The sequence below is a fragment of the Adiantum capillus-veneris genome, chromosome 20 (genome assembly GCF_014529385.1).
Source record: "Adiantum capillus-veneris isolate H3 chromosome 20, ASM1452938v2, whole genome shotgun sequence".
In the NCBI taxonomy this organism is placed as follows: Eukaryota; Viridiplantae; Streptophyta; class Polypodiopsida; order Polypodiales; family Pteridaceae; genus Adiantum; species Adiantum capillus-veneris.
This window is the reverse complement of record NC_140950.1, coordinates 128,876,594-128,889,759: the sequence shown is the minus strand read 5'-3', so window position 1 is coordinate 128,889,759 and position 13,166 is coordinate 128,876,594. Positions and strand designations below refer to the sequence as shown.

Below are 13,166 nucleotides of genomic sequence, written 5' to 3'. Positions count from 1 at the left end.
CATTATTCGTATGTTGAGATTACGTTAATAGTACACAAATCTAAAGTTCTAACTCTCTTCCATAAAAGTAATCTCTGCACAATGTGTCGAGATTACTTTTTCTCCAGAGAAATAGAAATTAACAACTCTCTGGAGAAAAAGTAATCTCGACACATTGTGCAGAGATTACTTTTTTTATAGGGAGTGGCTAACAGTTCAAAATTTCTAGCTCTCTGGAAAAAAAGTAATCTCGACACATTGTGCAGAGATTACTTTTATGGCAGCGAGTTAGGGATTCTAACTCTCTGGAAAAAAAGTAATCTCGACACGTTGTGCTGAGATTAATTTTTTCCAGAGAGTTAGGGATTCTAGCTCTCTGGGAAAAAAGTAATCTCGACTCGTTGTGCTGTGATTACTTTTCTTCCAGAGAGTTTAGAAACTAAGAGCTCCCTACCACAAAAGTGATCTCTACACATTGTGTCGAGATTACTTTGTTTCAAGAGGGTTGTTAATTTCAACTTGTTGAGATTACTTTTTAACTTTTGAACATAGTAATGAGTTGTTACATCAGTTTTTTGCTTTGCTTTGTTAAAAATCTCTTTGCATTTTTGAGCGTTTGCGGAGCCAAGACCTCTCTGCAAATAGTGTGCTTATACTTGCAACTAGTAATCATATCCCATTATGAAAGTGTGGGTAAACCAATTCTTGAAATGTATGTTAATTCTAGTGTGCTCTGAAAGCAAAAGTCGACATGTATGTTAATTCTAGTGTGCTTTGAAAGCATAAGAATCCATCTTGAAGGGTGGCATCATGCAAAGGATGAAATGGATATTCGCTCTGTAAATACAACTTAAAGAGACTTGTTGTGTGTAAATAACCTCCGCCTAAGGATGAGGCGGCCAGATCTCATCTTCCATAGAAGAGACAGTGTTGACTTTTCAATGGGTCATTTTTGCTGTAGTTGTTTAGTGGTCTGGTTTGCAATGAAACGCTACCACTTTTATGTAAAGTGAAACGCTACCACTTTATGAAAATTTTAGTGGAATAGTAGCATCAACACTCCTTTGTGTCGAACTTTTTGTCAATTAGGAAGTGCTTTTGGGTTTTAATTGCAGGCCATGAGCCCTCTTGTTTTTAGTGCAGGCCTTCATATATTTTCTTGATCCAAACCGAGTGGAGGATATCAATGAGGAGTCAACTCTAGTGTTTCTATGGGCGGCCATGTACTCTAAACTTTCTGCATGTAGGCATAAGCCGAAGCATCGTCATCATCCAGATGCAAGGCATTTTTAAAGGCTTGTTTCTCAGAACTGTCACAACATGTATTGTTGCTAAGACAACATGGGCTATAATCACCGGACAAATCGAAAGCAAAAGAGAGACAGACAAATTCTGGAATAATAAACAAGCATGTATTCCTCATAAAGACCATGTATTCCTCATAAAGACGAGGCTTCTGGAATAATAAACAAACATGTATTCCTCATAAAGACCATGTATTGCTCATAAACAAGCATGTATTCCTCATAAAGACCAGGCTGCTGGAATAATAAACAAGCATGTATTCTTCATAAAGACCATGTATTCCTCATAAAGACCAGCCTCAGCATTGTAAATTTCCATTCGTCCGAGTAAATAGAACCCTCAAACCATTCAGCAGGACACTTTATCCAAACCCACGACCATATTAGCATCTGAATGTTGAGTGCTGTCCGCATTGCCCTGATTCAACATTGGTTTCAAGTACGCATGCTTCACCCTCAAATTCTGGTCTCTCTGTATCCTTGAGTGGCAGCTAAGCTACAGCAACTTCATCACCAGCATGTAAAGATGCTGACACTAATACACTTTCTTCCAAAATACCAAAGCAGGGCACATTGTCATTCCAGCCTAAAATAGGAATAAAAAGCCAGCAACTCAATCACCTTCATTTAAGCACTTGAGAAACAAATGAAACAATGGAATTGCATACTCCATCTGTGGAGGACCAAAAGGCAGAAATTTACAAACCAAAACCAGATAAAATTATTTTGAACGTAATTTGTACATCAAGGACGGATCGGTAGGCTTCGACATGCAAAGCCTCACTACTCATAATCCAGCCAAGTACTATAAAAGCTTTCTTGTGTGTGTGTGGGAACCTCTTTGTGTGTATCCAGATTACATGTGCTATGCATGTGCTCCTCATTCACCCCCCATTCTGGTGTACCTGCTCGTGTACAACTTTGCATAAAAATATCAGGAGACTGGATTCTACAAAAAAGCGTCCCATAAGCCTGAGTAGATTAATCAAGTCCAGACATGACAATATCCCATGTAAGTAAGATTCTCAGCATTGTAGCCTGCCGCAAATTACAACACACAAAGTGGACCAAAATGTAAATATAGACAATATCTGTTAACAAAATCATCGATACAAAGTAGGCCATGACGACTTCCAAAGTTTGCCATTAATACAATAAAAGGTGAACACAACATCGACCTAAACCATGGCCTATCCAAGTGTGACCTCACCCAAAGCCTTGTTCAACCAAGCATTGAGTTTCTGTCTCGTGAACTCGACCTCTTCATGCGCAAACCAATTCTTTTTTAACTGAAAAGAACACAAAGCATTAGAAAGCAAAAAAGTAGTGAGAGTTCACACTATAATGAGTGCTTAAGATAAGCGATTACCAAATTTTCTTGAGGCTTTTGATCTTTAAGAGTGGTCTTTATCAATAACCTCATTGCTGTCATCACATAATAACCACAGTCGGTAGAATTTGGCTGCTGAGGACACTATAGCCAACAAACATGTGTATAAGTCAACAACAGAAAATTCACTACACAATGCAATAGCACACAACCCTAAATTGTGCCATAAACCTGTGCAGTGAGGAGTTCGCAAGCTTCCCGCGGATCTTCAAGTTCTTCTCTAACTTTAAGGTTTGAACAATGCTTACTAAAATGCTTTAGTACCCTTCAAACACAAGCAATTGATTAATTAAAATTATGCAAACAATGTGACCATTATGTTTAAAGCAAAAACAATGCATACCTAGACACGTGTGGTAAGAGTCTCTCCATGCAGACAATCGAAAGAGAGTCAAAGAGAAGTATAGCTGAACATCGTCGAGAAAGAGTGGGTATGCGTATGAGATGGGCATTGTAAAATGCCACAAGAACCCAATGTGATCTATGTAAAGAACACACATTCAGACTTGAAGCTTGACAGTTTTGATACTACGAAAATACATAAAAGTAAAACATCCATACCCATCCAAAACGGGGAAGAAGGTAAATACGTGAGCTCCTAAATCAGGTGTCCCAAAGAAATTGCTAAACGTATGATCTCCTATAGCACGCTCAGAGACAAATGGGAACCACAAGCTGTCTACCCACCACACACCTGAGAGAACATCGGGCGGCAATATGCTTTCCATCCACCTATGAAGGATGAGATACACAAGTGAACAAAGCAAAAAATCTATAATGTTACTTAGGCATAAAGTTTATTTCCTTACAATGCAAAAAGGTTGATCGTTTTTGTAGAAGCTTCAAGATCTAGAACATCATCAATAACATGGGCATCTAACCCCGACTCAAGCCCAGATCTAGAAGACCGCAAAACAAAAGTGACTCCCTTATGGCACCTATGAAAAAATGCACACACTTACACTGTTTGTTTTTCTAATTACGCTTGCAAGATTTACATGCAAAAGAGTAAATCTACGTTAGTAGCACACCTATCCAAGAACTGATCCATATTGCAGTGATCAATCTCACACACAAGGCGATCATGGCTCACCAAGAAAGAAATGGTCTCGACATGCGCAAAGCTAGCGGTCGATGATGAAACCGGCTACAATAACATTCAAATTATAGCTTGAAATAAATGTAAAAACTTGTCACTATAAAGAGAATGTGAGTGTGTAGTCAAGGAAAGTAAACTTACGATGGCAAACTCATCATCTGAAACTTTAATACCCTCTTTGTCATCGCTCTCGTTTTCTTCTCGAGGAATGTCAGCGTCATGTGGAACTCCATAAGCACGGGGTTTGTATCCGCGCTTAATTTTTTCCTCTAGCTTTGTTATCCTACTTGGCATGTCTGCTTCCCATGCAGACTTTTGCGCTTCAATCCATGACTCTTCCCACTCTATTTGCGATTTTCCCTCTTTGTCAAAGACTCTTTCCCACTCTTTTGTTGCCCGCACTTGTAAATCTTTGTGAAATTTTCTTCGTGCCGCCCTAACTTTATATGCAATATCTCCAAACCTTGTAACGCATTGGCGTTTAGATCTAGGAGACACTGGTCGTGGTGGCCGTTCACTGGTTTTAGGACGTCCTGTTTTGTGCTCTGGAACGTGAATATTTGTGATTTTGTGCACATTCTTTAAATGCCTAATAAGAAGGCATCGCCTTTCGTAAGAAACCTTTTGGTCAATACATGTTTGCGATGCATGACACTCACGAATAACCTTCCCATTTGTTCCCATAACCTCAATGAATAGAGTCAATTCCTGACAATGAGACGGAAAAAAACATTCAATTTTTCCCTGCCCGATTACATGCTTCAAAAGCACCAAAAATCTCCAAAGATATGCAATTTACGTCGACATTGTGTGGCATTTTGAGAGAAGTAAGCTCGTAGACATACCTCATGATTCGCCATCAGCTTATTGTAGAAGTACTACACCCTATACTCCCCTTGAGTTGAAGCCGCAAATATTTGTAATCCCGGTGAAAGTAATCTCTACACACCTATGAAATTACTCAGAATCGACCCTGGGCTTTGAAGTAATCTCTGCACACCTATGACAGATTTCAGATGCTCAGCAAGAAAGAAGCAGAAAGACGTGACCGGTGAAGAGGGACGAGCATAGACCCATAAAGATTGTTGTGCTAAGGCCAACATATGCTTTAAGAATACCATACACAGGGCCTCTATTCCTTCAAAAATTCCTCACAACATGCACATCATTGGCAAACATATGCGATAAATGCAAAACAAGGATCAGAATTCAACATTGACATCTTAATATCTATCTTTCTTCAATGACCGTGTGAATGATTCCAAAATTGGGTTATATGCAAGCCATGCAAGACAGTCTTTTACATATACACCTCTAATTTCTGTAGAAGCATGATTCAACCCTCAACCACATTCTAACACTGTTGACCCTCATTTCATTTGCTGCTTAGAGGTATTTCTGGTTTTAATTCACTGTATTAACAATAGCTTAAAGTACTCAACGAACAATGCATGAAATGAGAGCACTCACAATGACCAACTTTCGTGCAGGTTCGGCAGAAGAAGTCAAGCAGGAATCTCGGCATACGACAGCACCTTGCCTCACATGGACAGCATATCTCCGAATGAGGACAGCATTCCCCGTGTCACTCAATCCGTGCAGGTTCGTCGTATGCAGTCAAGCAGGTTACACAGCATACGACAGTCCTTCGTGCAGATTTCACAGCAGCACCTCACGGATTTTTTTCGGCCACCCTTAGGTCGCACTATGCATGCCCGACTGTGTGTAAAACTGGCTCTGCAGTTCGAGCAGGCAGTGTTGCGCAGGCATCTTGCCCGACTGTGTGTAATGCAGGCTGTGTAATGCAGTGTCGCGTAGTGTCGAGCAGGGCAGTGTCGCGCAGTGTCAAGCAGGGCAGTGCCCGCTGTGTGTAATGCAGGATGTGTAATGCGTTTGGCGCAGTGTCGCGCAGGTTTGGGCAACCCGACTGTGTGTCACGCAGGTTCCCCGTAGGTCTCCTGAATCAAATTTCGTCGGCAGAGCTTTTCGGCGCAGGAGGATTTGGGCGCGTATAGCTAGGCGGATTACTTTTTGCATGTCGCTTTCCTCTGCGCCCCCAAAATTCGAAAGGTCTCCTGAATCAAATTGAACGGTCGATTTAACTCCCACCCTTGATCCCTTGAGTTCGACCCCATGTTACATATAGACGAGCCCCATTTTACTGGCTCTGCAGTTCGAGCAGGCAGTGTTGCGCAGGCATCTTGCCCGACTGTGTGTAATGCAGGCTGTGTAATGCAGTGTCGCGTAGTGTCGAGCAGGGCAGTGTCGCGCAGTGTCAAGCAGGGCAGTGCCCGCTGTGTGTAATGCAGGATGTGTAATGCGTTTGGCGCAGTGTCGCGCTGTCGTGCTGTGACATGTATATAGTGGGAACACATGCTACAAGAGTTATCTTGTAACTTTTTAGATACATAATTATATTTCCTATAATGTACATATGCATATGTAAGTGTAAATATAAGCTTTCTATCTCATCTTATTATTTATCTCAAGGGTAATGTATTCTTACTTTACCATCAAAAAATACTATGGGAAAAGTGTCAATAGCTCCACCTCTTTAACTTGGGGCAAAAAGCATTGATTCTTTCTTTCTACCATCTCATTATTATCTCACACCCTATTTAGATCCTATATCTAGAGAAATTTCCAATCTATATATATTCTATGTATTTTTCTTATATTTCTTTTTAAATAGCTACTAGGAGGGAATCAAATCCTAGTGGGACACTAGGTGGCATGATTTCAAAGATACACTTATTTTAATGCATTATTGCAAGCATGATTACAAAACTTTGTCAAGGAGCAATGTCATGCTTTCATATGGCATGAGGTGTCCTTTGGAATCAAATGAAAGTCTAGGCTAAGGGGACCACATGAAGACTTTTGCTGCAAGAAATGGACCCTATTTTGATGAATTTTTTACACAAGGTTCCAATCCAAATTGGAAAATGATTTTAAAATGAAAATCGTAGCTAATGAGCTGAAGTTTTTGCCCATATTTTTATTTTTTTATTTGGAGCTACGGTTGAGGAGATATGATCAAAATACTGGACCCCAGTCTGCCCACATCATGCAGGGACAGCTCATTTCCAACTTTTCCAATTCCTGTTCACACTGGCTCCTCTCTTCCTGTGTAAACCCTTGGGGGTTCCCTTCACCTATAAAAGGGGACCTCTTCTTCCTTGGAAAGAACTCAAGCATTCAAGCCATTGATGAGAGGAATTCTTGAGGGAGTGAGTAGTAATGCCTAATTGTACTTAGCCCCATTAACATAAGCCCAAGCCTACACTTTCTCCTAGAGGAAAACTAGCCATTCTTGTACGCCATCCTTGGAGGATCAACTCTAATCAAAGAAGGTGTTGTACTTGGCGTATCAATCAACGTTGAATTCTCCCCTCTTCTTCTCTCTCCCATCAATAATGGTGCCGAAGGGTTTCAAGTAAGATGTGTTCTACATTGATGTTTTCTTGATTTCTTGTTGTTTTCATTTTCATCTCTAATCCAACATATATATATGTACCTAATCTCATCTCCTTAACCAAACCTATCTCTCTCATTCTTAGTAATTCATCCTCTCTAGGTTCTCTTTGCTACAGGTACATCTCTCCCCGCAGTATCCTTATTGCCTACGGGCAAGAATAGGGCTTGGGAGGGAAACTTCTCATCTCTTCACTTCTCTCGTATCTACATTTCTCACATACTATCCTAAATGAATAACCCACATGATGATCATTTCTATCGCTGTCACTCTGTACGATCTACTAGAATTAACGTATGGATTAGCCGTAAAATACACTTTCAACAACGTATAGTGTTTCTCTTCGGCCCTGAAAGGCTCAATGAAATACTTCTATCACCGGATCCCATCATACTACCTCTCATAGACTATAATTTTTCTTTTGATGTAAGCGTAGTTATCTTGCTATGAACCAAGAGGATTTGTACACACAATTAATCCCAATCACTAGACAAAATATATATATTATGGTAAGCACAAAACTACAATTCCAAAGAACAATTCGTAGCCTATTTGGTCAGCCAAGATTGAATGCCATTAACTCATCCATTAACCCTTTCATATTACCCATGATACGATATGACCATAGCCTTGATGTTTTCATCTTCGTATTGTTTTGACATTCTCTTTTGCGTTCTTTCTTTGTGTGTGTGAATGCAAGAGAGAAAGAGTGAGTCTTCTTTGATTGCACTTCTTTCCAAACCCTAGTCTTCATGGCATATATGGTTTAACTCCTTCATATAGTTTTTGTTGAGTTCTCTTACAAACTCTCACAGCCATAAGCCCGGTGCTTTCCTGGCAAGACCGCAAATTTCTCGACATATTTTTGGTGAACCCGACGCGAATCTGCTAGGGTGAGAGTTTGTGGGTAACCATGGGTGATCATGTTGAGCAACAGGGTATGCATTTTGACCCAGCAACAATGCAAATGTTTCAAGCATTTGCAATGTTCATGCAACAACAACATGCTACTGAAAGAAGGGAGATTTCAGCAACGAAGGCCATACAAGCGGTCGTCAACAGAATGGATCAGTTCAATGGCAAAGATGTAACCAAGTACTTACGCGAGTATGTGAAGGAGATGGAGCTGCATCGCGTGTCAGAAGGTGAGATGATTCAAAGCTTTGAGCTAGTTGTTGCTCCAGAAATTAGGGAGCATGTTAGGGCAATTAAAGATGGGCATGGGAGAAATTGGGAAGAACTCAAAGTAGCTTTAAAGGAGGAATATTTCATGGAGGACTCTGAGAGAGTGACCAAAAGGACATTCTTAGAATGGGTAGTCAAGCCAAAGCAAGGACTATCAATAACAGAGCTACTTAGGGAATTTGAGCGGCGCTATGTACAACTCACTAGGACAGAAAGGGCCACACTAGATGCAGAGAAGATAGATCTTTTCTTACAAGCTGCAGGTAAAGAGTTTCAAGAAAATTTGGAGCTTCTTCTTGAAGATAAAGATGCTGAGCAAGGACTAAAGACCGACTGGAATGAGGTTGAAGGTGCTGTTTCGCTGCTTGCCAAACGACAAAGAAGAAGGGACAAGATGGTAGTAAACACTACAAGTCCTTCCACCTCAACTTCTGACAAAATGGTAAAGCCTACTTTTATCGCTCCTAAGTTTGATGAGTCCATGCTAGATGAGCTTGTGAAGGGAATGCGTGACTTGAAGGTGAAGTTTGCAAAGCTTGAAGAAAAAGGCCAACCATCAGGGCCACTTCCTAGGCAAAGACAACAGCCCAAAGAAGGGTTTGTTAATAGATGTATTTGGTGTGATAGTACAAACCATGTAAGAAGGGATTGTGATGATTTTAGTGATGCTTTGTCAAAAGATGTTGTCTTTTTTAAGGATGGTAAAATCCACTTAAGAGAGACAGGTCTACCCTTGAGAACTAACTTTGGGAAGGGGGGAATGCAAACCTTAGTTGAAGATATGGCAACCAAGCATGCCACCTCTTCAGTTGAGGCAGCTACTTATGGAGTAAAAATTGAACATTTTTGTGATGAAGAAGTGAGTGACCATCATGGTCAAATTTGGCCAAATGTCATGCAATTAGCTAAAAAGGGAAAGCTTACAAAAGAGATTCTATATGAAGGAGGTGATTGCATACGTCTAGAAACAGGATGGAATGATCCAGTGGACTCATTGTCAGTGCATGCCTACATTACAAAATGCCAACAAAATGAGGCAATTGTAGAAGAGAAGCGCAGACGTGAGAATGCTGATGAAGGACCATCAAAAAGAGCTTCTAGAAGTGGGGGAAGAAGCGACTCAATGCCTTCTCAAACACCCTCAACACAAGGAGCATCTCCACCTGAAGTACTCATGGAGGAGTCTACAACAGGAAAGAAGAAAGAGCCAATGAAAGGTAAGACAAAAGGCCCAACTTATAAACTACAATCTGATATTGAGGTTGCTACAGATTTAAAGAAAGTCTTGGAGGAAAGGATCTTGAATAGCAAGATTGAGTTTACTCTGGGAGAAGTTCTTGGCATTGCAAAGCGTGAATTCCATGAGGAGATCATTGACATCATCAAGAGAAAGAGGCAAACCCTTGCTGAAGTTTCTCGTCCACAGGTTGAAGGGGAAACCTCAAAGACACAAGGGATGCAACTGCAAAATAAGGAGAATGATGGAGCTGTGGTAGGATGCTACCAATCTAGTGGGAGAGTGAAGCAAGTGTATTTCTCAAATGATGATGAAGAAGTTGAAGATATTCCTAGGAGTTACTATTCACGAAGTCATTGGGCAAGGGCTACTACAGAAACTTTGGTCAAGGTAGGTGATCTTGAAGAGCCATTTGTTGCCTTGATTGACCATGGTTCAGAAATAAACATAATGTCAAAGAGTCTCTACAACAAGTGCAAATGGCCGATGGACACAGATCATGGCTGGATGGTAAAAGTGGCAAACAATTCATCCGGTGAATTGTATGCAGCATGTCCAGGTGTGAAGGTAACAATAGGAGATGTAAAGATTGACCAAAACTTCTTTGTACAGGATACATCTTCATATCATCTCATCCTTGGACAACCCTACATTGTGGGAGTTCGAATGGAAACAAAGGTAATGGACAATGGTTCAGCATATGCTAGGATACGTAGCAAAGATGGTAAACGTGCTGTCCAATTCCTCATAGTTTGTGTAAACCATGAAAGAAATCGTGACAACCTCAGAGAACATCCTCTACCAAAGGTGAGCAAAGAGTTTCATGATCATAGAGAAATGATGGGTTTTGGCCAAGTACCATTGTAAAGCGGGATTGCAGTGGTACAGAAAGAAAAAGGGTCTCGCCTGATCCAAAAATAGGTGAAGCATTTTCAACGATCTCCTTGGTAACAAAGAATGGATCAGTATGTTTTACAAAACTTGAAGATTTGAAGAGATGCGAGAAGCAATATGTGCATAATGTACAAATAGGCATGAAAAAGAGTGGGTTGCTAGAGCCTACTGAAAATGTTTTGGGTTTGTGTGAACAAGTTTCTTTTGTAGATACTATGGGTGAGCTTGATGCTATAATGAGGTCTAGTTTGCATCTTGAAAATGAAGTTGTGGAAGTTTGCTCTATGGAAATGTATCAAGTAATAGAAGCCTTTAAAGAAAGCCAAACAGTAGGCCCAGAAGTCCATGCTGAAACTAAATACAAGAGTGTAGCAAAGAAGGTGAAACCAGTAGCTTCACCCTTACCACCCAACAACAGGGAAAAGATTGAACAGGCTTCTTTACAACCAAGTTTGCGGAATCCTAAAAAGATCGGGCATACCTTCACAAAGGAGTCTTTTCAAGAGTTGCAGATTGGTTGCGAGGAGTTTCTAACACAGGAGGAGACAAAGTGCTTCAAAGAAATGCTTTCAAAGCATGGTAAGGCTTTTGCATTTGAGCCACATGAGATAGGATGTGTTGATCCTTATATTGTAGCTCCTATGGTAATTTTCACAATACCTCATGTGCCTTGGAATCTGCGGCCTATTCCGGTTCCAAAGGCTCATTTGCCAAAGTTGTAGAGCTACTGAATGAGAAAATCAAAATGGGAATCTTGGAGCCTTCTTGTGCTCCATACTCAAACAGGTGGTTCACAGTTCCAAAGAAGAATGGTTCTCTACGCTTCATCCAAGATATGCAACCAGTGAACAAGGTTACAATTAGAAATGTAGGAACAGGTCCAATTGTGGATGAATTTGCAGAGGCGTTTGCAGGGAGGGCAATCTACTCAATGGGGGATCTCTACTCAGGGTATGATCAATTTCAGCTTGCAATCGAAAGCAAAGACTTGACAACCATGAGGACACCTTTGGGTTTGGTAAGGATGTGTACCTTGCCACAGGGAGCAACCAACTCGGTTGCACATATGATGAATGGGATGAATAAGGTCTTACGTGACTTTATTCCTCAAATCACAATGCCTTTCATTGATGATTTGCCTATCAAAGGATGTGAAGAAAATGACAAAGATGAAGCTTTGGATCTCAAGGGATGTCGCAGGTTTGTGGTAAATCACATAAATGATTGTGATAAAATTTTGTCTAGGTTGCATTGGAAGAAGTGAATCTTACATTGTCAGGGAAAAAGTCTATGTTTGGTGTCAAAGAAGTGCTCATTGTGGGGCACATGTGCGGGCCATATGGTAGGAAACCTTGTCCATCAAAGGTAGATGCCATCCAAAGAATGAAAGAAACATGCACTAGCATCACTGAGGTTAGAAGGTTTCTGGGAGCATGTGTCTTCTATGTTATTTGGATTCCACATTATGCACATGTAGCTGATCCTCTTTATCAGCTGCTTAGAAAGAATCAAAAGTTTAAATGGACAGAAGCACATGTAAAATCCATGAAAAAGCTAAAGGAGTTACTCCAGTCAGCAACGACTTTAAGAAAGGTAGACTATGAGTATCAAAGGCCAGTGATTGTGACAGTCGATACCAGTCCTACAGGGATTGGATGGGCAATAGGGCAAGATGACAAAGAAGGACACAGGTATGTGGTAAGATTTGGAGCAAAGGTACTAAGTGCTCGCCAAAGAAACTATCCACAGATAAAGAGAGAGTTATGGGGTATGGTTACAGCCTTGAAAAGTGGAAAAGAGTACCTAATTGGTGCATGTGTGGTTGTAGAAACAGATTGTCTACCACTTCTTGGGATGATTACAAGCTGCTCAACACCAGACATTGCTATGTTGCGGTGGATTGCCTACATTAAGTCCTTAAATCCCGAGTTTAAGCACATTGCAGGTAAAGACAATACAGTGGCAGATATGCTATCAAGGGCAAGGTATGAAGATGAGTCACAAATGATTGATGAGGGAGATGATGTAGGCACAAAATTCTATTCTATCTCTCATGTCAAAGGTAACAATGTCTGCATGACTAATTCACTTGAATTGTTCTTGAAAGATCTTTATGAAGGTGATTGGCTTTCTATTGGAAGGTACTTGAGTACTCTAACAAAACAGGATGATTGGTTTGAACAAGAATTCAAGAGGATACGCAGGAAAGCATATGGGTACTTTTTAAGGGATGGTTACTTGTGGAAGCATCCTAAACAAAAGGGTGCTACACCACAACGGGTTATATGTAAAAAAGAGACTCAAGTAAAGCTCATGCAAGAGTTTCATGAGAGTCTATGGGCTGGACACAGGGGTGTGTGGGCAACCTTCTCCAAGTTGAAAGAAAAATACTGGTGGAAGGGTATGTATAAAGATGTATCTCAGTTTGTAGAGTCATGTGTAACTTGTCAAATGTATTCAAATGTTCGACATCGTGATGGATTGCACCCTACATATCCACTAGCCATGCACTATAAATGGGTTGTGGATCTAGTCACGATGCCTTTAGGACTCTGGCAGATGAGATACTTGGTTCTTGCACGAGAGGACCTAACTAACCAGGT

At 40.7% G+C, this 13,166-nt stretch overlaps 1 protein-coding gene across 1 annotated transcript; it reads right to left on the bottom strand.

Moving 5' to 3' along the window:
* Positions 1–2,473: 2,473 nt before the first annotated feature.
* On the bottom strand, positions 2,474–4,456 carry LOC147433226 (uncharacterized). The gene is made up of 8 exons (XM_086491728.1): positions 3,914–4,456; positions 3,705–3,820; positions 3,483–3,611; positions 3,235–3,405; positions 3,017–3,154; positions 2,845–2,938; positions 2,653–2,757; positions 2,474–2,572 (listed from the first exon to the last, which is right to left on the bottom strand). The coding sequence occupies exons 1-8, from the start codon at positions 4,454–4,456 to the stop codon at positions 2,474–2,476; spliced, it is 1,395 nt and encodes a 464-aa protein (XP_086347854.1).
* Between the last annotated feature and the right edge of the window lie 8,710 nt (positions 4,457–13,166).